Raw genomic sequence first — 27,808 nt, forward strand, 5'->3', positions numbered from 1 at the left:
AGAGGTATATTTAGAGACATTATTTAACACTTGCATTGCTAAAATTACCAAAATACTTCAATCCTTTCACAATCAAGTTAGTTTTATTGACAATCAAATATGTTAATAAAACTGGCTATGTATAATGTAGTACGGGAATTTTACACTGCTACTTTTGCATAGGTACTACTTCTGTACTTAAAGTCTGTAGTACTGGAAATTTACTTTTAATATTTAGTACTATTTCTTTACTTTAAAATTATTGTAATATTTAGGTACCTGTATTTTACAGTACTTGATTTGTACTTAAAGTTTTGGTACAGAAATAATACCAACAATTTTCCATGGTTGAAAATCATAACTTTAAGAGATTTGAAATAGACAAACTTTCAAAATGCAGAAAATGTAACGGTGTAACCAAAAACCTATAGTACTTAAATTTCAAGTACAAATCAAGTACTGTAAAATACAGGTACCTAAAAATTACAATAATTTTAAAGTAACAACATAGCACTGAATGTTAAAAGTAGATTTCCAGTACTACATATTTTTAGTACAGTAATCACTTTAGCACCACAAACATGCCAAAATTGACACATTTGACCTAAAGTGGCCAAAATTTTTTTGGCCGGCTTAATGTAATATAAGCAAATTCCTTACAAAGAAGACATTTTACTCATATCAACATCTTCGTATGAGATCGACCTCTGTATAAATATCTTTCGGTCCGAGTGATATTTATAATAATATAATATAACGAATATTGCAGTTTTCCTCAGACGCAAGAAGGAGAAGATTAAAAGTCAGAAACAAAAATGCAAGACAAAATTTACTACAAAAGATTAAAAATTAATTTCTGGTAGACAAAATTCTTGTGAATATTTGAAAAGTGCTAATTGAAAGGTTGAACTGGTTTTTATAGTTTGCTCTTATTTTGTACTGTTACACCACTGTCCCATGGTAGGAGGAGGACTTGGTGCCAGCAAACATGTTTAACCCCGCCACATTATGTATTTGCCGGTCCCAAGTCAGGAGCATGTAATTCTGTGTGTATCGTTTATTGTTGTATATTATATTTGTTTTCGTTTATTGTTTTGTACATAAACCAGGTCGTTTGAATTTGTTTACATTTTTTTTTCATTTCGGGACCTTTTATAGCTTACTATGCAGTATGGGTTTTGCTTATTGTTGAAGGCCGCACTGTGACCCATAGTTGTTTTAACCTCTATGTCATTTGGTCTCTGATAGAGAGTTGCCTCATTGCCAATCATATCACATCTTCGTATTTTTATATTGAGTACTAGAAAACGAATTTAAAAAATTAAAATTGAAGATATTTCCTAATACTTTATTGCATGTGTTCTTATAAGGTAGTACAACTGTCAAAGAGATGATTGTCTATTTCAGTCTAGTTGTTACTTCATTCCATATGTTCTTATATTGTAGTAAAACTGTTAGAGAGATGTTCAAGTAATGACGATTGTCCATCACAGTCTAGTTGTTACTTCATTCCATGTGTTCTTATATTGTAGTAAAACTGTTAGAGAGATGTTCAAGTAATGACGATTGTCCATCACAGTCTAGTTGTTACTTCATTCCATGTGTTCTTATATTGTAGTAAAACTGTTAGAGAGATGTTCAAGTAATGACGATTGTCCATCACAGTCTAGTTGTTACTTCATTCCATGTGTTCTTATATTGTAGTAAAACTGTTAGAGAGATGTTCAAGTAATGACGATTGTCCATCTCAGTCTAGTTGTTACTTCATTCCATGTGTTCTTATATTGTAGTAAAACTATTAGAGAGATGTTCAAGTAATGACGATTGTCCATCACAGTCTAGTTGTTACTTCATTCCATGTGTTCTTATATTGTAGTAAAACTGTTAGAGAGATGTTCAAGTAATGACGATTGTCCATCTCAGTCTAGTTGTATAGAACGTGGATGTGATGGAAGGATGTGTATATGTGAAAACACTTATATGCCTTCTGAAAGTGATAATCCGACATGTGTCAAAAGTAAGTATTAATGATGACGTTGATGGAATGGTGTTTAATATCCAGTGGCAAATATTACATGCATATCAGGACGAGAATGTGTTAATGTGATATCAATATGAACCCTGCTTTGTACTAGACAGACAGGCTAAGACGTATTTTTACGTGCTAGTTCACAAGGTAAAAATCCGCAAAAGACATGTTAACATACCTGGACGGATTTTACCTACTCCAAGTGGATCTGTCTTTGCTCTTACTTCTAAATACAATGCGCTTAGCGACTAATCAGCAAATACTAATTTTCAAATCTACCACGATACCGTCGAGGCAGCATCAATGAAGATGCTTACGCATAAATTATTTATAACTAAATATAAGTATATTAAGACGATAGGTCTAATTTTGATATGGCCTATTTGTTTCCTTGCTGAAGAAATATTTAGTATACTAGCTCATTATGTCCGATTAAACCACTATTGGCATTGGCGTCGATCATAATTGATACAGGGCCGTAGTATCCAGTTTTGAAAAAAAATGTCTTCTAAGAAACATCTCATCAATAACTAATTAAAATTGACAGAATCAATCATTTTATCAAAATCAATTACATAAGTTTGTCTGAGGATTTCTACCTATAAATAGTGTTTAAACGATATCTGAATTCATAAAAAAATCCAAACACAGAATGTGTTCTTATATTTGGCATAACGACAGCGAAAATTTTCAAAATTGTTATTTATCCTGCCTTCCACTCGCGTTCGTCATTCAGAAAGGACATCTTATTTAGCCGACGTGCTGATTTAATTTTGGTCTCGATTGTTTTTCCAGAAGTACTGTGTCTGTCAATACTTCTACCATCACTATCTTACATGTAAACATTCAAACATGCATCCAATTACAAGTTTGGTTCCATCTGGACCGGTGATTTTAGATAAAAGTCGGATAAAAAAAAAATATTAAGTCAGACAACGGACGGACGTTGGACACTAAGTAGTGACATAACGTCATTACAATTAACAGGTCAGCTAAATAGAAGACTTTTTGCAAGCTTGCTATTCCTCGTATAGATAAAGGTTTCATCTGATAATGAGAAACTATAATAATTCACTTCATTTTCGTAATTTCAAGTACTCAATTTTCATCATTAACTCAGAAAAGGTCTTCGAAAGTAATAAATCAGGTGATTTTTAATTCCTATAACAAATAACAAGGAACAAGGAAACCAGAAGTGTAAGACGAGGAAAAAGTAGAAAACAAATAATAATTGATGAAACAATATATATGTCAGCAATCAAACTATTCACATCATTACTTTCCTTTGTTTAATGTTGAATTATCGCTTAAATGTGCAAGAAAAAGATATAAATCTTATTTAATGAAACTAAAATAAAACCTAAATTCGTAGCGAACTAAGAACTTTGTTAGCGTTGTCATATAATATGTCAAAACATGGTTGCGTTAATAATTGATTGTAACGAAATAAAGTAACGTTGTGTTTTCCCTTTTTGGAGCGAACCTCTCTATCAATAACGTAAACGAATGAGCTGCAGGGATTTAAAACGGTTAACACAAAGATATGTCTCGCCTTTTCGTTATTTTGATAGTAAAATGCTAATGTGGAAATTGAAATAGCAAAACTCTAACATGTAAATTAAGCTAAATATTCAAAACCAATGAAACCATGACTGAAGTTACAGTACCAATAATCTACATGGAAATGAGATGTGCCAACGCTAATACAACTGCATACCAAAATAACAATTTTTGACGACGCCGATGCCGCCGCCGTCGTAGACAGCGTACCTTAGTCTCGCTTTTTAAGAAAATTAAGATAACGGTTGCATACTGAAAATCCAGTTTACATTACAATAGTCATACGTCTAAACTCTGTATGTAATTGTATACTTTGCCCTCCTTTACTTTGGGGATCCCAGTTCTTTTGGGTTAGGGTGCACTTCATGTTTAGGGTTGGGTCACAGATTCTCATAGGTAAGGTTTAGGGAAAATGTTAGGGTTAGGCATGGGTTGATATAAGATTAAAGGGTTACGGATAGGTTTAGGGTGAGCGTTAAGCTAGTATTGATCTACAAGAGTTGGAATCCCTGAGGCAAACGTTAACATAGCATATTTTCTAAGAAAGAAGGTGTAAGCCCAATATAATTTTTTTTGCCTGTCACTTTTACCTCACGGAAAAGGAACAGCCGAAAGAGAATGTGAATAAAACAAAATAAAAAATTTCTTCCAATATCAAAAACTTCTCATAGGCTATTTGTAGTAAGACTACCACCACTACACATACTTTAAAAAAAAATAATTGCCATGCTAGTGTGCCAATTTGATGGCGAGTCACAACTTTTTTATCACAATATTGGTTGTTTTTTTTTTTGGACATTTCGGTTTTAGAAACCTTGAAAATAGGGGCAAATAACGGTAAACTTTTAAACACACTTTTTTTTTTAAAAACAAAAACAAAATACTTATAAAGATAAGATTTCAATGACAAAACTTTTACCACATCAATATGCAATACCCAGACTTGCTGGCTTTGCAACAACACTTTGATAGAGATTTGATAGACTCATATTTATAATTGAGTTAATTTGAGGCTATCACTTTCTACATATTTCCAAAATTTACTCGAGTAGAAAACACTGACCACAGTAATTATTTGAACTTTTATGAGGAATAATGCCTCTATGTAATCTTCTTTAAATGCTAGTACAAAATCTACATCATTCCATTATTAAATGGTGCGCAAAAAAAATCCAGACTAATGAGATAACTTGACGTCTGTCAGGAACAAACGTCCAAATCAATTCTGTATGTGCCTGTCCCAAGTCAGGAGCCTGTAATTCAATGGTTGTCGTTTGTTTCTGTGTATCATATTTGTTTTTCGTTCATTATTTTGTACATAAATTAAGCTGTTAGTTTTCTCGTTTGAATTGTTTTACATTTGTCATTTCGGGGCCTTTTATAGCTGACTATGCGGTATGGGTTTTGCTCATTGTTGAAGGCCGTACTGTGACCTATAGTTGCTATTTGAGTGTCATTTGGTCTCTTGTGGAGATTTGTCTCGTTGGCAATTATACGTACCACAGTCAACGTAAGAGCATTCTCTTTATATTTTTTTGCTAGTTGTAGTATATGAAGAGTTAAACATTATACATAATATAAACGTTGACATACATATTACATCTGTGTTAAAGATTATTAGTACATTTGAAATTCCCTTTTTGTTTGGTGAATATAATTGAACTATTATAATACTGCATCAAACTTCTGCGAGAACGCTCGAGGCATATTATTTTCATAACTGAGCTTAAGATAAGAGCCTGCATCTGAAACCGAGCTTAAGCCGTTGTCTAATATTTTTTTTGATTCTTGAATTGAATTTCAATATACATTTCTAATATGATGTTAGTACCAAAGCACCGAATACACTAAGCTGATGGTAAACCGGGCCCACTTAGTAGTGTATGTAACGACTGAAAAATAGATTCTAAATCTGCTACGTAGGATGCTCTTTCCTGTATTAAATATTTGAGATATGAGAAAGATACCTTTACATTAGTTCACATAAAACTGTCACTTTTACCGGACTTATCAATAAATAGTAACTTTTTAATCACCTTTAATCACCATTAAATTTGGCTCTTATATTTACAAACAATCAATTACTCCACATTTAAACAACACCGGATGGCCATAGATTAGCGGATTAATTTCACCTTGAAAGTTTGTGTACATCTGTTATCTCGTGACTGCGATGCAACCTAATGAACGGAAGATTCTCTGAATTCAAACACCCGGAATGTAAATAGGAGCACAATCTCAAATCCCGTTATTGACAAACTAGGCAAAACGTTTACTAGATATTGCACCAAAACACACAACGTTTCAGCTTGTGAACTGTAACACCAGGATTAAACTGTTTCCGAATTACATAAAGGCATCTTTTATAATGTTTCGAAATTGTGTATCTTATGTTTCCCAATAAACTCCACAAAACAACAAAGTATTGAATGAACATTTTCTCTGAGCGGTATTTTTAGTAAGTCTCTAATTCACAACAAACACACGTATTCGGCAAGTATTTACATAAAACCGAAACACCACAAATAACAGGATCTTTTATATCCAATGTTTGAACCTTGTTTTTGTCAAAATATCCTCTCCTATAGAACTAAATATATAAAAACATACAACAGCTGTACCACAGCCTTATCAAAACAAAGTGATTTAAAGGTTCTTTAAAAAGTGACATAAAAGTGATTAATACAAAATAACAAATTCAAGTTCATATTCAAATCTTTATTGTCTTTAAAACATATAAGCTTTTGACAAATATACAAATAGAACATAAAAAATACAACATACAACATACAGCCAAATGCATACAAACACAGATCAAATAAAAAATTCCAACTTGTCCTTAGTTCTAATGACTTGTTTTATATAGCAACCAAGTTTATTTACGTGAGTTGCTGTTTAAACAATAGCTTTTTCCTTTCATTTTCTGATGGATCAATATAATTCAGATTACAGTTGTATGTTTTGTTGAAATAATTATCTCTTAATTCTTCATTAATTTTACAGTTTAATAAAAAAAAAATCATCTTCTACTGCATTGCAACTGTGACATAGTCTTTGTTTCATGTGAAAATGTCAATATTCTGATCTCTTCCGATTTTAATTTCTATAATAACAATAATCATACTTTTCTGCTTGCTTAGTGTTATATTTCTTTTTAATAATACTTTTAGTCACTGAAATTGGAGACAAATGTGATGCAGGTTCACGATGCCGAGGATTGTATAGTCGCTGTAACGACACTGGATACTGTGTCTGTAACCATGGTTACACTGAGGTGGTTTCCAGAATAAACATAACATACTGCAAACAGAAACCAATTTTTCAGACAAAGCCCCTGTTACTAGGCCAGAGTTGTGGTAAAGGCAACAGCTTCTGTGCGGATGGTTTCCAGACTACAGAATGCAGACGAGGAGTTTGTGAATGCATAGATGGATATCGTCCTGCAAATCTTCCGGAAATAAACTCGTATCCATTTCATCTGTTACAGTGTGTACCTGGGGAATTCAGCATCGGCAAGTCTAAGTTATTGTTTATCTGGCTCAACTTGCTTTTAGTTATGCCATAATAGTTTCTAACCCAGATCCACACAAATCAAACGCAGTGTCATTTGCCGTTTTGTCATTATTCTCCATGAAAAATGAAAATAACACTTCATAAATTGAATGAGTCCCAAGCCCTTTTCTGGATTTACCTCCATCGGGAACGCTCAAAGCAAAGTACTTGAAAGCAAATGATGTAAAAGTACCGTAACATGCGAAGACACTTGTCGAAGACCGTGCGTTGACCTTGAAATGATTATATTGGAGGTTTCTGATGTAAAAAGGTCTCAGAATCCATAATCGTGAGATTTAACTATACATATATATATATATATATATCATCACATAAAATGATTAAAAACATTTTGACTTGAAAACATATAACCAGTTATTTTGTTTTAGATGAAGCAACACTAATGTGAATGTTTTAATAATTTAAGTCATCATACGACTAAGTCCAAAGTCCAAAGTCCAAATCTAAATGTCTGAAGGTTTTTTTTAGAACTTTCAATCAATGAACTTATAATAAATCCTAACGATGCATTTTATATATTTTCAGACAAGCCAGTTTCAAGTAATTTATGCTTTCAGAAAGGTATGTTTTACTGTGTTTAAATTTATTCATTTACATTGGTTAAATTTTACGACCACCGACAAATTTTCATGATATAAGCGTACGTCCAATGAAATTACATCTTAGCATCAGGATCTAGTAATTTTGGAATGAAAGGTGTTACGCTTTAATGGTCCAAGAAGTGGTGTAAAAGGCTCACATTAAAAATAAAGAGAAAAAGTAGATGAAAGCTTGTAAATTCGAAGTGCTATTGGATATGGAACTGCAGTTTTATACTAATTTGATTGGACAAGTTGCACAAAAAGGTGATAGGCAATGTGTTTACACGTCAACATAGAATCTATGTTACCAAAATCTACAAAAAAAGACAACGAACGTGTTTTATATATCATTGTAAATACATTATGTAAAGAGACACTGATGTAAGTCAATTATATTTTAAGTTCATGTAGTCAACATTTGGTTAACATTTCTATTGGATACCAATCAATAAACTACAATTCTATGCTAAGGTTTAAATTAATTCTTGATTTAACGTCTGTGGCATGTATATTAAAATTAATATCGGATTAAGTAATATTAAAAATATCTTGTTAAATGGCAAAAAGTTACCAGATTAAACCTTTCCTAAACATTTTGATAAAATATTTAAAATTTTTTTTAAAAATGATACATTCTATATTTAAGTAATTCCAGGATCGACATTCTCACCATATACTTCTACCTCAACAACTATATCACAGAATACACGTACTCAGACGACAAGGATGACGCATCACTATGTCACAACAACCTCAGAGATAGTGTCATCTTACATCACGGGTAGCATCTCAACAATTCCATCTATCACCGGAGAGACTCTTGCAAGAATGTCATCATCTCCCCTAAAGTATCATGCAGAATCCTCATCTTCATTACAACATACATCAAGGTTATTGAAACAATCGTCAATACAACATACCTCAAGCTTATTGAAACAATCTACTCATACAACTTCTGATCATTTCAGTAGTACACCAGTAATAAATTCGTTTACGAAAAGTATAAGTAGCAAGGAACTCATAACTTCGTCTTATTCCAAGTCAAGTGATGCTGGAATATTTGCCAGTAAATCCTTACACATTTTACAAACAGTGGATATTGACAAAACATTGTCAGATCATTATATTTACAAAATGACCGAAACTCCTTTAATGTCAAAACAAATGACGACAATAAATCCGTCTATACAAGTTTCGATTCTGAACACAGGAACTTCTCTTAATTCGTTATCATCGTCGATGATCTCAAAACAGAGCCGTCAAACAATTCACCCAGACATAATAACGACTTCCTACCAATCAGTGCCGCATCATTCACTCTTAGCTTATTCTTCTGTAGTAGCTAAAAACTCCAACACACCATCATTTAACTCTGTCGTAGCTACAAGATCCAAAACTACAGGTTCTCAGTCAACATCGGACGGACCATATATTTCTCCTGCATCAACATTTCCTGTTTTGATGACATCTTCCATGCAGACCGTTACTAGTGCCCCAGAAACAACAACCCACAATTTACCTACAGGGGAAAACACTCAGACAGCAACTCAAAAATTACCTACAAGAGAAACCACTGAGACAACAACACAAAATTTACATACAGTGGAAAACACTGAGACAACAACAACAGTATCCTTAACAAGAGGTAAATCATATCAGCAGTCAAAGTGTTTGTGCATCGTATACATGTATTTGTAAACAGGGGCGGATCCCGGATTTTTGAAAGGGGGCGTAATTGTAGAAAAAGTAATAGATACTGCCGAGCGTAGCGACTGAACATTTTTTGGACGGTTTTATGCTAAAAAAAATCATATAAATCGTGATAAACCTGAGATTTATTTTTGGCAATCAAAAAGGGCATTGCACGCCCTATCACGGAAAGCATTTATGATTACCATAAAAACCTCTTATTTTATATCAATAACATCTGTCATCAAACTAAGAACATCGTTTGGCCCTAGAATTACAAAAGTTATAAAATTCAACAATCTTTTTAAATAGATTTTATTTTAACGATAGACCAATATGTTGGTATGATGTGGACACTTTAGTGCAGAAATGTCAATTGATAATTTCACAATGAAGATTAATAAATCAAACCCAACAAATTTTCAACAGGTAAAAAGTCTAGTTTTTATTTCAAAATGAGCAATGGAACTGAGGAGAAGTGACTCTTGATTAACTGTTTGTTGTAAAATTTGCTGTATTTATAATTTATGTCATTTGTATTTTGTTTGTAACAAGCTATATATCCTTATGCTTTACGACACTAAAGATTATTTTATATTGAACATTTGACAGAGACGAATGCAACCTTAAATGGACTATTTCTCCATATGTGGCACCCTTGATGGTGCTTGTATGAACTATAATCTTACACAAAAAGATATTTCAATCACATGAATATCGTTTAAACACCAATTATTTTTCGGGCAAGACTGTAGCTCAAATTAGATATTCATGATAAGATCTAGAAATGAGGCTGTGTTTGCAATTTTCACTAACAGCAAAAAGTTTTAAAGACCTTATATTAAAGCATATATGCAGGACACGATTAACAAAATGATTATTGGTATATCACGAATAAAAAAAAACCGTCTTGTGAACATGTTAGATATCAGTAACACTTCTTTTTTCTTCAAATTTTCGAATTCTATGGGCCACAAAAGTGACATACCCATACATACTGCTGTGTTTTAGTCTTACATGTGACTTTGACTAAGCAACCACATCAGAGATCTCATTAAGAACGCAATGGAATAAGTTGTGTTCTAGCAATCTCACCTCTTTTATGATTGATACTCATTCTAGTTCTCATTAAATTAAATCTTTGACAGCACTGAGTGTAACACCATGTTTTTAAGGTCCTCGATGGCCGAGTGGTCTAGTCTAAGTAGTTCAACTACTGAACCACTAGCCTGTCAACACTGATGTTATGAGTTCGAGTCCCGATACGTAGTAGGTGCGTTCGAATCTAATCCTTATTGACTATAGGAATTTCACTTTTGCTGCCGAAGGTCGGTGGTTCTCTCTGGGAACTCTGGATTCCTCCACCATTAAAGACTGGCCGCCACAAAATAACCAATAGTGCTGAAAATGGCGTTAAAACACTGAAAAATCAATCAACTATGTTTTAAATGTACATTACCGTTGTATATTTCAGTATCTGATGGTAAACAGTGCAACAGTGTTTCTCACATATGTAATAAAGGGGGCATCTGCGAGGAAGATCTATGTGGTGAAAGGAGATGTCGATGTCAGAGAGGGTTTGTACCCAATTTGAACAAGTCCCTGTATCTGAAATGTAAGTATTTAGAAAAGTTGTAGTTACCAAGAACTATTATGAAAATATTATTCTAATGTCCATAAAGAGTTTTGAATATATATTTTAATGTAGTAAAAATATGAACGGTACCAATTTTATAGCACCAGATGCGCATTTCGACAATTAATGTCGTTTTAGTGATGGTCGAGGCCAAAAAGTTCGAAACCTGATACAAAAGTTTGAAGAGCTGATATAACCAAAACGACAAAAAGTAAAACAAAACACGGACATGGAATCAGAGCTGTGCACGAGGGGATACATTCCTAAATTTAAAATAATTTTATAACAGCAAATTTTGAAATTTTATAACAGCAAATTTAAATATATTTAGTAACAGAGATTTCAGAAAATATCAAAAGAGTAAAATAGTTAACCTTGGTGTTTGAAACTTTTGAAATAAATACGTCATTTCTTACAGTGGAAAAGTTAGGTAATAGTTGTGAAGAAGATGCCTCTTGCATGGGGCCATTCACAGTATGTAGAGCTGGTACCTGTCACTGCAAGGACGATTATGTTACCAGTAGTAATGGTTTGTGGTGCACTCATGAAACTTCGTGGTTTGTAAAATTTCCTTTACTTGGAGATAGTTGTTCATCTTTCTTTGCCGAATGCTTTCATTCCATGGAACAAAAATGTGTGAAAGGCAAATGCAAGTGTAAGGAAGGCTTGCGAAGTGCAACCGACGAAGATAATCAAGTTCCTTCAAACACATATCATCAATGCCGAAATGAGACTTTAGAATTTGGTAAGTTAGACTCAAGTATTTCATCTTATTGTTTTCACGATCTCAAAGTTTTTTCCCTTTCACATTCCAAACCGTTTTAATAAATTGATTTTATTGTATATGTGGAAAAATTCATTATCGGTCCTTAATGATCTGCATTGCTATTTCTTTTCTCGATCGCCGCGATATAGCCTTTTTGTGCTGATGCGGCGTAAAGCAATCAACAATCAATCAATCTTTAAAGTGTTCTCGATTTCTCGTGGTATAGCTTGTGTATGCGTGTGTTTGTGTGTATCTGTAGTTTACCGAGGTTCAAAGATTAAGAAGATACAAATAACGTTTTAAACAAGAACTAGGAAATCGTATAAGTCCAAAAGGAGCGGGAACTAATGCGTGGAGAGAGTGGGCGTTTCATCACCCGCGAATCCACACTCAATCAAAATGTCGAAATTAGGTAAGGATGCAATCGGTAAAATTACAGATCAAAAGACTATACTGGTATCTAAAGATCTAAGACCGAGACAACGTGTCGGTATAGTAACATGGATCATTAAAAAGCGAAATTTCCTTGGCTTCGATAATTGTTCGTTAGGTTTTCAGGTAAATATTTATTTCAACGTCCATATTGTACAAAGGGCATACGTTTTAAGATAATAACAGCCATTTCATTGTCACTAACAGTTGCATTCACTAAAATAAAAATGACCAAGGTGAACTAAATTGAAATTGAAATTATGTTGTATATAGAATTGTGATTAAATCATAACCTGTTGCTGTCAAGGTCAACTCATGACTAATCATTTATACCTTCATGCATTATAAATTTTTAACACTATTATAATGGACAATTTGTTATTTACTTGTGAAAAAATTCAGATTAGATGCATAGATAAATTTACGCTGAAAATAAACAAGTTTATAAAAAATCCGATGTTTATAGTCTGTTTTTGAAGACTTATATATTTATAACAACTAACCAATCACCTTTCTTGACAGTTACATCATTTGACATATACTTGAAGTCCATACTACTTACAGCAAAATGATGAAAAGTACAAAAAAAAATAGATTTGGTAAATAGCACATTTTCTGTTAACACAAGGCGCATTTAATGAAAAGACTGACACAATAGAATGCATTGTTTAAATGACCAGTATTACTGATATTTTTACCTTATAGGTTATCGAGAGCCAAGGGCGTGTTATGGTGATGATGAGGATGATATTTCAGATCCAATTTATCATAAAGCGATCAAAAGTAATTATGAATTTTGAGACTGAGATCTATAAAATAGCTATCTGCTTCCTAGAGCATGTTTGAGTTTGCATAATGCACGTAATTCTTCTACACATCATTACTTTATCGCGAATCTTGACACCATAATATTCTCAGTTAAATGAAACAGTTTTTGAAAAATTGCTTTTAAAAGTGCTATACATAAAATTTAAAAAAATAATTAATAGTGATGTTTTACTGTTAAAACCGATTGATTTAAATTGTTTAGTACATAAAAGCAAACTCCAGGAAACATAATCAATGTTCTTTTAAACTGTAGTAAGAGAGAAAAGCTAGAAAAAAGTGATGAAAAATCATCAAACCAGGCTTATTTAGTTGTACACCAGACTCGCGTTTTGTCTTCACAAGACCCATCAGTGGTGTTCGTATTAAAACAGGTATAAAGCAGAATCAAATACAAAGTTGTAGAGCTAATAAACCGAAAATTCAGAAAAAATGTGCAAAAAAATATCAGGAATAAGAAACAAGTTTACCGATGTCCTAAACCCGTAAACCCTTTTTGAGTCATAAAATCGGAACCTAGCCATCCTAAACGCGCTGACAAGAGCAATTCAGACACGGTAAACATGTCACGACAGGTGTTAGGAAACAATCGGTCCATTCTAAGGTCAGACGTCTATTCTTGTGTCTGAAGATCTACAAGCGTAAAAAAACATTGCATACTTGAGATACAGACACAACCCATTCATCAACCAATTCGTGTTTGCGACTGTAAAACCTGTGTAGTGTCGATTTCAGTCGTTCTTCTGAATATCTTTAATGGAACAGCTTTTGCGTAGCACACACCTGGTAATGATAAAACAGAAGAGCACGATAGTACTAATGATACACGAAAGAATGTAGAAATATATTCAAAATATTCCAAAATGATAAATTCGAAAACAGGATCAGAAAAATGGAAATGATATAAAAGAAATATATGCGCACTTTGTTACAACTAATTGTCTTATTGCAGGAATCCGGAAAATGCAGGGTATAATATTTGGTTGTATAGCTGGTATAGTAGTTGTTATTTGCACTATTATTGGTGGCATTTGTTACTGCAGATATCAGAGAAGGTTAGCATATTAAATCACAAAAACCATAAAAAGTTTTTTCTCGAATTGATCACCACAGTTTTCCTCAAAGGTTCTCATCTTAAAAATAAAAAAAATGAGGCTATACAGGATAAAAAGGCATCTTTGTCGCTGGAAAAAAAGCACACATTCACATTAGCTTACAAAGCTTCGACACTGTATTTATAACAATTTTTTTTATAATTGTCAATGTTCCCAAAACACCCGATGAACTTATTGTTGTACGTTATGTTATTTTGTTTAAAGGTTGTATGGTTGTCTTCTACCATCTTAGATTGTAAAATAGCACAACACAACAGGTCTAGATTTTTAATTAAGTCAACAAATTTCGATGCAGGAGAGCAATTCAATGATAAGAATTTTCTTTTAAATGAACAACTTTATGTGATTTTGAGTTATAATTAATGATAAAAATAGATTTACAAAAGTAGAATAATTTTGCTTGATTTCGAACTTTGCATATCAAGGGGAGGTAACTTAGAAATAGTATTAACAATTTATAAAGGAATCTACAGAAAATTTTATAATTTTGTGTTGAAGCAGTAAAAAACTTACAGTGACCCCATCTTTTCTTTTTATATTCTGAAAGCATTTAATGAGAGCTATCTGCTCAAATTTTATTTCATACTTCTATCATTTAGTTTTCCTTCTATTCATTTTATGATGCCTTTTCTCTGTATAACCCATACAAAATGTGTCACTTTTGCACCATCTTTAGCTCGATAGAAAGCTCGGTGACCGCATTTTTGAACATATCACAATATATGCTACATATTGACAAAGTATGAACAAATTGTATTATTATTTTTGTTTATACTCCCATACCACTTTAATAAATTTTGTCAAAATTCTATCCACTGGTGAACTGTGGTGAGGTGTTATTTTCACACGTGTAATTAACCAATCAGATTACAAGATTCTTGCTTCATAAAAAATAGTTAAAATTATATATGGAAAGCAGTTAGATAAGACAGCTTTTCTTTAGGTCGGCGTTAAAGTCTACCACAGGTGTACAATATCTACCTAGTTAACGAAGAGATTTAATTTTGATTTACAATTATTCAATAAACAAGAAATTCATAAGCAGTGTGAAGCTTCTAAAGATTAACACGACCTTTCTAATTTTCAGAGTAATGGTACGGGACATGACAAGTGACAAAAATTCCGTCATTTCATTTGATAGACAATCAAGTGGGAAATATTCCTTTAGAATTCCACGCCCATTTATGCCTTATATCAAAGACTGGGATACGGATCAGTTAACATATGCTAATTCTGCGTTCACATCAGATGACAATGAAGCACCGAAAGGTGACCGAACTTTGAGAAGCAGCCGAAGTATAACGTTACCTGACGAATCAGATACTGAGGGCTATAATCGTCCAAATGACAGACATAGGACAGTGTCTACGTCATCTACAGCGGATGGAGACATAACCTCAGTTGAAGGAGAAACTGATAAACAAAGTATAGGCGATTCACCATCATCACTTGCAAAATCGTATCAGGCAAACCATATCATCTTAGATCCTGAAAATGTGGAAGTGTAACTCATTGTGTTGTTACAAAACATGGTTGTCCTGTTAAAGGGAGAGGGAATCCCCGGACAAAGGTTCAAGAGTTTTATTTGAACAGTTGTTAGATCACGATGTAACTGAGTGAATACAGATAACTGTACAAATTTTAAAATGCACACACCTTTTAGTAGTTCTAGGAGTTTTTCGTGTGTCTCTTATTGTCGCTTTAGTCGCGATAGTCACTCTAGCATAAAATTGACGGAGAACGATGAATTTTAGCTTAGAATTTAAACAAGAATGGTGTTCTAAACAATAAATATTCCCAAACAGCGTTTTTAGGGGAACTGGACGGTTCTTTTTCCTCGTCGTTTAGAAGAATTTCTTAGCGGATTTTCGAACCGCGTATCTTTAGGTTTTACGCCAAATTGAACGACGAATACCCACTTCCATCGCATATGTACTAATGTTCTTGTATTTACAGAATCGTTGTTTTCATCATTGTTTGATCTTGTACTTTCATAGTTTGAAATCGAACTGACGCATCATAATGTATTAGTCATTTTTATTCAACATCTTGTACTAGTCTGTTTTATGGAAGTATTGGTAGCTCTTTAAGACTTAGGCTGACTGCATTACTTATTCTTGGTATATACCGCAAGACAGACCTCTAATATATTTGATTTTTCATTCTTCCACAATTTGATTAATTAAATATAGAATATATTGATAAGTATTATAAGAAACAAACACTCAGAGTAAAATTGTTATTGTTAATTGTGACAGGAAACTAATCATAAAGTAAAGAAATGTGTTCTGAGGAATGATTGGACTTTCAATTTAGTCTTTACAAGATTCTAGACATTATGAATTAAATTTTAGAAACAACATGATTAATTGTATGGTATTTTCGTTTTCATTCTTCATTCTTCATAATTATATATTAGTGGATTTGTGAAAATGAATGAACTACAAGTCAAGGAATCGATGTCGACATATACTGTCTTCTTGTGGTAAAATCTCTTTAACGGAATCAATCATTTGTTTGTTGTATTTAATGTTTATGAACTCAGGAAAAAACTTAGTAGCTGAATCAAACGATTTCTTCAAGTATGATATCTTCACTGCAAAAGTATCAAGTACTCCAAACGTAATTTCTAGACTTTGATTCGAAGGGTTCGGTTTTGCAGTTCAAAGTGAAGATATTTATTTTTGGATTATTCCTTCAATATGAATCTCTTTGCTTACATGTTATGCATGTAAATAGTGTATCTTTATTCTAAATGCTATTTATCAACCGCCAAGTTCTTCGAAACTTCGTCAAAATATTTCCAAGCCATTTTTATCTAAATTCTTGCAACTACTTATTCTGTAACGTTAATTGTCATATAGGTACCATATCTTTTTTATGTTTCTAAATGCATTTTTTTAATATACTGTAACCCTCACACAGATAACTAACATATTCTGATATTGTTTTGAAGACTTTGGTTTTTTTATGCATCAGTTATGATTGAAAGTATAGATGTCGTTGAATAGTCAATTTGTAAGGTATTTCTATCATCGATTTCACATAAACTGAACAGATTTTATCTGAACTCTTGTTACTTTTTCGTTAAATACTGTCACTTTGCAGCCTTTACTTGTTTTTTTCCCTAAGTATTTCTAATGTGACATCACCGAATGTACTCACCACCAAATTTGTACTTACCATAAGTAACACGACAGATGCCACACGTGGAACAGGATCTACTTACCTTTAGGGAGCACATGAGATCATCCTCAGTTTTTGGAAGAGTTCGTTTTACTCAGTCTTTAGTTTTCTATGTTGTGTTTTGTGAATTTGTTTGTGAATTTCGTGTTGTTTTTTTACAATGGCATTGTTACCTTCTCATGTTTAATGAATTTTGAATGTTCTCTTGGTATCTTCCATCTCTTGTTTAAAATAGGAATTAAAACGACAGAAAGTTCCCTGAATAAATATAAAAAACGAAAGCAACACCTTTTAAATTTCATACGTCCGAAGCGCTGTTCATGTCAATCTAAATTCTGCGCCCCCTTACCTTCCGAATTTACCTACTCCAAGATTTACAGTCAAACATTTGGTCGATCGAAGTTTTAAAATTGTTGCTGTTATGGTGAAAAGATACCAAGGGACAATAAAAAAATCATAAAACCAATAAAAACAGAAACCTTCATATTCAAAAGTATCATAAATAACAATAACAAATAACTAAAGTAGAATTCATTTAGAAGGGAAATTATAAGTAGTACAGTACTTCATCAGCTTTTGTTCCGATTTTTCCAAAATAGTTTTAGTCAAACTTTCCACTATGTCGTTAAGTTGTACCTCCTGCGGGTTGCTTTAAGGAATTTTTATAAGGTAAGCGTTTTCTATGTATTGATATAGTCTGCAATCCGCTTCCCTCGATCGATTCTTTTGGAATCGCATCCAACTTCTACATATTCATCTATACGTCGTAAAGTTGTGCATCTTGAATTAGTTTTATTTCCAAGTCATTCAAGGTCTCGATTTTCAATTCTATACGGAATAATCCTTATTTCGAGGGGACAAAGGGGTACAAGATTGACTGAAATCGGTTCAGTAGTTTAAAATGTGGGTTGGATATTGTTTCCTACCTCTTTAGAAATCATCTGAAAATAAGGGGTGTATCTCCAAAATACATAGCATTGTTATCTTGTATAAATTTGCTATATTTTTTTGTCCTGTTGTTTTATATCAGCTCTTCAACATTTGTGTTAAGTTTTTTTCGATTTTCAAAGAGTATGATTTCTAGCATCAATGACGATACAATGATTGTCGAAAGGCGCATCTGGTGCAGTACAATTTGAAACATTCAATGCTATCAATATCTTCTTAGGAGCCCAGGAAAATAAAAATGAGATAAATTATACACGACTAAACATTACACAAGAAATGATTCAAATTTTGTTGTAAATAAAGGTAACAGTAGTATACCGCTGTTCTATAGTCATAATTCGATTAAGCTAAAACAACTATGGGTCACAAACTAAAACCGAGGGAAACACATCAACTATAAGAGGAAAACAACGGAACAACAGAAACACTGAACTACAACAAAAACAAACGCCAACATAGAAACGAACTATCTGATAACAACTGCCATATTCTTGACTTGGTACAGGACATTTTAAGAAAAAATGGTTGGTTGAACCTTGTTTAATGGTTAGCCAAACCTCCCGCTTATAAGGCAATGTTAAAAATACCGCTAATTGACAACAAAACGGGACAGGAATACAGTACAAACAAACGCAAGAACCCTCAGCACAGAGAAATACGTAAATAAATAATATAATTGTACATAACAACATGTAAAGCGCAGAATAACAACGGACACCATGTAATTTATTCAGTGGTTATGGGAGAAGGGAAATGCAAACATATCTTTATACGAAAACTCTTCATTTCCAATTAAAAACACAAAAAGAAAACCCAAAGCAAAAGCCAAATGATGATACACAAAACGACATTACAAAAGGGAGGAGTTTAGTTGAAATCCATTCACGAGATGGAAGGAAATCGGATTGCAGATATCAATGTGTATAATAGTTTTAGATTCCAACAAAACGCACTTGACCAGCAGGTTGCACACCATATCCGTACCTAATTTGTAAATTGTGTGGCCTTCCGTTTGCCGTTTCGGTTCCTAACGTCACTGGAGAGACATTGGTTGTCGAGGTCCGGATATGGTGTGCAGGTTTTGCACCTCATGTTTGCGATGTGCCATCTTTTCCGAAATTTGTAAATTATGTGGCCTTCCGGGTGCCGTTTCGGTTCCTGACGTCACTGGAGAGACATTGGTTGTCGAGGTCCGGATATGGTGTGCAGGTTTCTGCACCTCATGTTTGCGATGTGCCATCTTTTCCGCAAGTTTATTGTTTTCTCTTTGGTGATAGATTAATTATAGGATCCATTTTGTTGCATCTCGTGGTCCGTTTGTTTGGCGGTCGCCGATGGCGGTCGGTGGGGTTTGGGAGCATCGGTTGTTCGGCCTGCTGGTCAAGTGCATTTTGTTGGAATATTCCTTTTCACTTTTTTGGGTCTTTTTGGGAATGTTGTTTGTGCTGTATTTAGACCCCTCTACCAAGAAATTTGTTTTGCATGCACACTTATACAAATTGCGGTTTTTATCCAACGCAGTCATAGGGTTGAACGTTGTTTTCAATTTAGACTTCTTTATAGTTTTAGATTATATATATTTGTTTTCTGTATTGCGGTTGTGAGAAACGAATTTCGATTAATGTCTGATTGAAGGATCAATAAATAAGCATTATTACGTAATGATAAAAAGGGGATCAAATACCAAGGGTGCAACACAATTCGAAGAAAACAAAAAAATGTAATTGCCAAACAAACATATTTTTTTTTATAGATACATAAATTTGGTTTGAAAGTTTGGTTGTAAAAACGGAATATCACATCCTTCTTTAAGCGGTGATGTTGTTTATAGATAGAACCCGTAATTTAAATACGACAAAATTTTATGTGAATTCTGAAAGATCGTAGTAAGATCTTTTAATATTGTTTTTTTTTTTCAGGACTGACATCGATTTTGTTTTTGATAAATCAAATCATTATTAAATATTTATTGCTTTATAGTTTTGAAAACTAATGGTCATGCGTCCTGTCGGCATTATGTTCTTATATTTGCAAGTACACATGGTCATACGTTTCTCAAAACTATTTATGATGTCTTTACACTAAATTAGTTGGATTTGTATTGATGATCCTGGGAGAACAATATTTATCTATTAGTTGTCATTGGCTTTGAACTCGCTTTCGGTAACTGCGAGTACTCATAAATCGGCACTTTGTGTCTTTTGTCATTATGTAAGTTGTTATGTTGTGCTTCATGTTGTCCTAGTGGGTCAAGCTATTTTTTACAATATGTTCTTATGTTGTGTTGTTAATACAATCGCAATTTAGGGGAGAGTTGAGAGCGCACAAACACGTTTAATCCCGCCATATTCTTTATGTGTCTATCCCAAGTCAGAAATCTTATTCAGTTGATGTCGGTGCTCGCTGTCTATCATATTCGTTTTTCGTTATTTTTGGGTCATAAATCAAGCCGTTGATTTTTGTCGTTTGAAATGTATTTTTACATTTAGTCATATCGGGTCTTTGTATAGCTAACCATACGGTTATTTTTGCGCACTGTTGAAGGCCGAATATATAACATTTAGATGCATACATCCACGTCATGTAGATAGTTGTCTTATTGTCAATCATACCACATTTCTTTACTTTTTATATGGATATTCATTGTATGTGATCTAATAGCCAGTACCTATAGGGGTAAATTCAGTAAATAAATATACGTCATCAGGGACCGCCCATTTGGGGGAGAGCTTTCTGTACAAAACTGAAGTCATGTGCTCTTCTGATTGGTAGATAATGTTTGTAATAAATATTTTTTGATAGATGGATCAAAACTAGAGTTAAAAAAAATTAAAAAATGAATGCTGAATGTACTAAATTTTTTTACTACAGGGTTGAAAAGTAATGGGGGTCAGTAAAGGAATTAAGTGCGAATCTACAGTGTTTGTAAACAAGGCCATGTGAATGCCCAAAAATGCCGCATGACCCTATGTTTTTATTGTTGCAAAATATAGGGCTACATTTGTACTTTCATGAATGATATATGAAAGCTCCCAATTTCTAAAGGTAAATCAGGTATAAATTTAATTCAAGACATAGATTAGCATTAAAGTCAATGGGAGATTTTTTACTGAATTTACCCCTATAGGAAAATATGCACGCTGTCACTGTACTTGTTCAAGGCCACACAATAATCACAAAACTCATTTCCTGTAAATATTAATGCACTGGAAGCCTCTTGGAACCAGTTAAAGTTGTTTTTATACAAATTTCTATGTTTAACCGCGGCTATCCAGGATGCTCTGAGTGTACTGTGGGAGGAAGCATGGGGATATATGGTAAAAAATCAGTTTTGTGTCCAGATTGAAAGAAACAATAGAAATTACACTTGAGAGTTATGATATTATTAAAAGGCATAAATATTCTCCACATTTTAAATCACATTTTGCACATATTTCTCCTAATAATGTGTAAAATCATATGGAAAATCAGAATTACCTCCCTTTGACATAGTGTATTTTTTTAAGCTGTGTTCCCCATGTTAAGTTGTAGATCATGTTGTAAATAAGCACTTTTCAAGTATTTTAACACTCGAATAATCTGACCGTATGAAGATATTCATTTATTTTTACATAATTCATTGCGTTTCTTTAAGTAAAAAAAAATACTAGACAACTTTTCATGATTATATACCCTTCATCTATAAAACTAGTGTTGAAATGTTTGTAATTGGATTGCTATGTTAAATAATTGCTTTTTAATATTCTAAATTGTTACTTTTATGTTCCAAATGCAAAGTTTGGTCATACCCAGTCTTATTTTTTTCATATTTGGCACTTTTTTCTACTTCAGTTTTGTCCGCCTAGTTTTGGCGAAGAAACCATCCTGATGTTGGGGTAACAGGAATTTCTGCAGAGTGGTTGTCAATGACATTTTGTGAAATTTACAAGTAATTAAAACACAGATTTAGTAAAATGAAACATAATTGTTGTTTTTTATGGTATGAAACTGCTTAAAAAACCTTTGAAAAGTCTTTTTGTGGTCTTTTTCAGGGTATTTAATTAAAATCTTCCATATAAGGCAAAATTTAACTAAGAGTACATCAAGACTTTAGTTCCTAGATGTACTTGCAAAACTGATCAAAGCAAACACAGAAAACAATTCATATTTATTAAGCATAGTATTTTACACCATTCTTTTAAAAACAGTCAATGTGCAACTTTATATACCAAATATACATTGGCCGCAGTATGGGCTGTAGTATAAATTTTCCTCCCGCTTTACAAGTTCAGCCTTTATGAATGTTGTATTGAAACTGGAACTTGAAAATTGGATACATTACAAGATTAATACAACAAAAATAGGAAAAGAAGTTAAAAAGTCCCTTATAGGGGTAAATTCAGTAAATAAATATACGTCATCAGGGACCGCCCATTTGGGGGAGAGCTTTCTGTACAAAACTGAAGTCCTGTGCTCTTCTGATTGGTAGATAATGTTTGTAATAAATATTTTTTGATAGATGGATCAAAACTAGAGTTAAAAAAAATTAAAAAATGAATGCTGAATGTACTAAATTTTTTTACTACAGGGTTGAAAAGTAATGGGGGTCAGTAAAGGAATTAAGTGCGAATCTACAGTGTTTGTAAACAAGGCCATGTGAATGCCCAAAAATGCCGGATGACCCTATGTTTTTATTGTTGCAAAATATAGGGCTACATTTGTACTTTCATGAATGATATATGAAAGCTCCCAATTTCTAAAGGTAAATCAGGTATAAATTTAATTCAAGACATAGATTAGCATTAAAGTCAATGGGAGATTTTTTACTGAATTTACCCCTATATATAACGTTCAGTTATCTCGCTTGTCCCGTTATATTAGAATGATGTTAACCACAAATTTTATTTACTATTGATTGATCTTGATATTATAGTAATCAAGTTTTAATTGATTATGTCTATTTCCAAATAAGAATTTAAACAGACTTAAATATTTCAGGTGGCAACATTTTCTCCTCCCACATTTGTTTCCATTCACCTCTGGCGTGGTGGAGCCTGCAACGACATCTATTCGTTCGCTTGCTTCAGTTAATATGCTATATTTAAAACATATATGTAATGAGATCTTTTGATAGGCTGTTTATATTTTAGACTCTTACATACATTATCATCCATTTTTCGTAGCATCGTCAGAATTTTAAAGTCTGATTAGTTGTTGATATTTTGTATGCAGCTGTATAAAAATAACGAATCGACCTAACAACCAGAACCTGTGTCAACCTCGAAAATAACATTCATCTTTCTTCATAGATTTTCGGAAATATGAATATTTCATGGTCTTATGTATATTGCTCTATTCTAACCGTTATTGGTTTACGAATCATAAGTTTACACTGGTTTGACTTTTGTGTATTTTCAATTATGCAATAAGCATCGCTTTTCACATCGTTAACTGTCAAATAAAAACTATTTCTATAACATTTTCGACTCATAAACTTCATTAACCTTTAATAAAGGAACCATTTTCTATTTCCTGGGTCGTTAACGTTGTCGTAAAGAACAGAATACATAGATGGTATAGGTTTTGTATCACAATACTTTTAGTTCTATGTATATCATTAATATTTGATAACACAACAACGCATTGATAAGTCTTCAAAAAAGGAATAAACGAGACGTGATCAGAAGAAAATGCTGTAATTAAGCAAATGTCTCTTATGGAAGAGTAATCTTTATTAACTTGAATATTCAGTGAACAGTAGCTGGCAAAAACAACTTGTAATAAATGATGAAAAAAATAGAGGAATTTTATTAACGATTGTATTCAAAGGCGAACCTTACAGTTGTGTGATGAAACCGAAATGTTGTAATATTTAGGCTCAATATTAAGCAAGGGTAGCGCTGTATTCCATAATTCTATAGTATATCTAATATTAAATAGGGTATTTAGCGAATGTGTTTCAAATTTAAATAAATCAGAGAAACAGTCTGAAATAATATTATCTAGGGCAGATAGCAAATGTATTTCAAATTTAGATATCAGAGAAACAGTCTTGAATTAAATCATCATATCATATTGTGTTAGTTTGTGCAGCAGAAGTAACTGCCTATTCAACTGTTATAATACTATTCCATTGTACTTTATCACTGGTGAGTTTTTTTTTATCTCTGCTTGATAATGAAAAGTTTTAGCTGAAAATGACAGAATATAACGAATAACCAGGGTCCTACATTCAACAAACACAATGGCAGTTTGTATCAATCTCCTGAACAAGCCAACAGGTAGTTTTTATTTTCCCCATATATTGTTAAATGTACTAAGTCCGAGCAAGCAGAAAGACCCTTTTCCAATGCATTATCTATGTATATATATGTAGCAATTGCTGAAGACGTCAATTATTGTCTTGTGGAAAATGAGAATAACACAGAGATGAATAAAAGTGAAACAAACATAAACATTACAATCATCATAAAGTGACAACTTAAAAATAATACATCTCAACATCCCTCCTCCCAAATAGCATTACAGTCAGCAATGTAGACCAGAGATAAGGAAAAGAATGTTGTTAACCACTATTATATATATTCATGTGCTAACTCGGTACACGGGAGTTGATGTTGGACAGAGATAAAGAAAGGAATGTTGCTTACCACTGTTATATATATTCATAAGGTAGCTCAGTGGAAATGCCATGATACGGGATAGGATGGGGGACAGAGATAAAGAAAGGAATGTTGCTAATCACTGTTATAATATATTCATGTGCTAACTCGATACGCGGGAGAGGATGAGGGACAGAGATAAAGAAAGAGATGTTGCTTACCACCGTTATATATATTCGTATGCGAACTTGGTGGAAAGGCCATAATACGGAAGAGGATGGTGGACAGAGATAAAGTAAGGAATGTTGCTTACCACTGTTATATATATTCATAAGGTAACTCGATGGAAAGGGTATGATACAGGAGAGGATGATGGACAGAGATAAAGAAAGGAATGTTGCTTAACACTGTTATATATATTCATATGATAACTCGTTGGAAACTGCATGGTATGGGATAGGATGGGAGACAGAGATATAGAAAGGAATGTTGCTTTACACTGTTATATATATTCATATGCTAACTTGGTGGAAAGGATACGGGACAAACAGCACAGACGTCGACAAAAAGATCTTTTGACATTATGTTTATTTTAACATATTACAATGTTACTGTATAAAAACAAACAACTATTACTTTAAAGTCTTTGTCTTTGATTATTTCTACCAAAGTATAATTGAGAACAACTAATGTTATGTATTCTGGTCATTTAATTAATTTTGTGTGCAAAGTTTAATGGTAACGGTATCATATGGCTCAAATTCTCAAATAAAGCTCTGATATACAGAAAAGATAAAAATAAATGTAATAGTTGGAGGAGGAAAAGAATAAAGTTCAAAAAACAAACTTCTATGACCACTATTTACTTTTCGTATAAAATGATGGGACATCACGGTGTATAAAACAAAAACTATATGATGTCAAACAACTATCCTTTAATTTCTTTATTCTGAATGTTGAAAATCAAAACATGAATTCGAGAACAGTCAGTCGATCAACTGGTACACAATATAAGCTGACTTAGCAAATACTTTTTATATTACTGATAATATTTTTTGTGTTTTGGCTGAATGATTCTTATGTTCGTTTTTTGTAGAACAAAACATTTATGTCCCTATTGAGACTAACTGTTCCTTTCATATTTCGGATCTGTTCTCTCACTGCAACAATGTTCTTAAGTACTCGAGAAAATATCAATGATTGTTTTTAAATCGTAAGCCTATAATTTACAAATACAGACCTGTTTGAAATATAGCTAATTCATAAATGCTATTACATTTATTCTTTTCCTCCTCCAACTATAACATTTATTTTATCTTTTCTGTATATCAGAGCTTTGTATGTGAATTTGAGCCATATGATATCATTACCATTAAACTTTTCATATAAAATCAATTAGATGATCAGAATATATAACATTAGTTGTTCTCAATTATACTTTTGTAGAAATAAACTATGATGAATGATTTTTCATTTCCTTTGTTTCTTGTCAGTCTTTCAATGAGGAAATTATTGTATTAAATACGTTCCTAAAAGCCGGTTGTACTCAGACCGATGCCGATTAAGACCTTCTAGTTCATTTTTTATTCCGTGAATTGACTGAGAATGATGTTTATGAGAATTATTTATATCACAACACAGAATAAAATGAAAACATGGAAAAACGTGTGTTAATAAAATGTGTCAGTGCTACTAATTTCTGTATAGCCTTTATCCGGTATGTTGTATACTAAAATTAAATGATATAACATAAATAACTGAGTATGTAGGACACGTTCTTTCATACCACTTTTTGTACTTAAGTCAGAAACTGCCATCAAACCATTACGGATATAATTTAAATAAACAAAGACCGAAATCCTTTGTGTCAGTCTTGTAAAATGTGTGAAGGTGGAATAATTCTCATTTACAGTAAACAGTAAACACTGGACATTTATTTTCTGATTAACAATCAACATGAGTATAGAATTGAGAGATAAAAGAGAGGCGAAAGATACCAAAGGGACATACAAACTCATAAGTCGAAAATAAACTGACAACGCCATGAATAAAAAAGAAAAAGACCAACAGACAAACAATAGTATACAAAACAAAACAAAACTAAAGACTGAGCAACACGACCCCCACCAACCCTAGATAACTGTACATATATTGTATTTGAGGCTTGACATACGTTAAACGTGGGTTTTACTGTCGCAAATTGAGTTTACCTAGCGACGCATAGCTTTGCTAAGTTAACGGTTATTTGCGACAGTAGAAAGATATCAACAACAAAAAAACGAACTTTAAGGTAAATTCATAAAAGGGGAAGCCCATAAAACCAGGCAAAATCAAATTTTATACCACTGTCATACAAGTGAGAGGTTTAGCTAGCCATAAAACCAGGTTTAATCCGCCATTTTCTACATTAGGAAATTCCTGTACCTAATCAGGTATATGACAGTTGTTTTCCATTCGTTTGATGTGGTTGAGCCTTTGATTTTGCCGTTTGATAAAAGACTTTCCGATTTGAATTTTCCTTGGAGTTCGGTATTTTTGTTATTTTACTTTTTCCCAACGTTAGGTACCACTCCATAGTTAGGTGTGTAGTTTCGCATTTTGGCCCCTGTGGATTTTTCAAATATGAGAGCTAGTGTGCAATAAAATTAATTTTTGGATAGCTGAAGATTAATATAGCCTTCAAAGTGGGTTTATAGGAACATCTAGATTGTGTCATGCATGTATTATGGGCTGTTTTCTGTATGACAGTCCGTATTTTCAAATCCATACCAGACATCGGTCCGGCAATTATTGCATTGTTTTTTTCTAACTTTTTGTCGCACGAACTTTGTGATTAAATTTTACGAAAAAATGAGGCGAAAGACACCCAATTTTTATTTGATCATTTGGTAGATTAATGTCAAAGGTT

At 32.9% G+C, this 27,808-nt stretch overlaps 2 protein-coding genes across 2 annotated transcripts in view; both read left to right on the plus strand.

Annotated features, from left to right (window-relative positions):
• The window catches only part of LOC127716392 (arfaptin-2-like), a 260,881-nt gene that overhangs the window by 33,852 nt on the left and 199,221 nt on the right, over positions 1-27,808 (plus strand). The window lies entirely within an intron of this gene.
• On the plus strand, positions 8,844-17,249 carry LOC127716390 (uncharacterized). The gene is made up of 6 exons (XM_052222576.1): positions 8,844-9,367; positions 10,886-11,026; positions 11,466-11,792; positions 12,951-13,028; positions 14,023-14,125; positions 15,273-17,249. Exons 1-6 carry the CDS (start codon positions 8,857-8,859, stop codon positions 15,691-15,693), a joined length of 1,581 nt encoding a protein of 526 aa, XP_052078536.1. The 5' UTR covers positions 8,844-8,856; the 3' UTR covers positions 15,694-17,249.

Source organism: Mytilus californianus, unplaced genomic scaffold (genome assembly GCF_021869535.1).
Source record: "Mytilus californianus isolate M0D057914Y unplaced genomic scaffold, xbMytCali1.0.p SCAF_9, whole genome shotgun sequence".
NCBI lineage: Eukaryota > Metazoa > Mollusca > Bivalvia > Mytilida > Mytilidae > Mytilus > Mytilus californianus.

What these genes read in the sequence shown, in the direction of transcription:
- LOC127716390 (XM_052222576.1), top strand. Translation starts at nt 8,857, where the DNA reads ATGACCGAAACTCCTTTAATGTCAAAACAAATGACGACAATAAATCCG. An exon ending in AACAGTATCCTTAACAAGAG is followed by an intron (nt 9,368 to 10,885) that starts GTAAATCATATC and finishes TGTATATTTCAG; the next exon opens with TATCTGATGGTAAACAGTGC. An exon ending in CAAGTCCCTGTATCTGAAAT is followed by an intron (nt 11,027 to 11,465) that starts GTAAGTATTTAG and finishes CATTTCTTACAG; the next exon opens with TGGAAAAGTTAGGTAATAGT.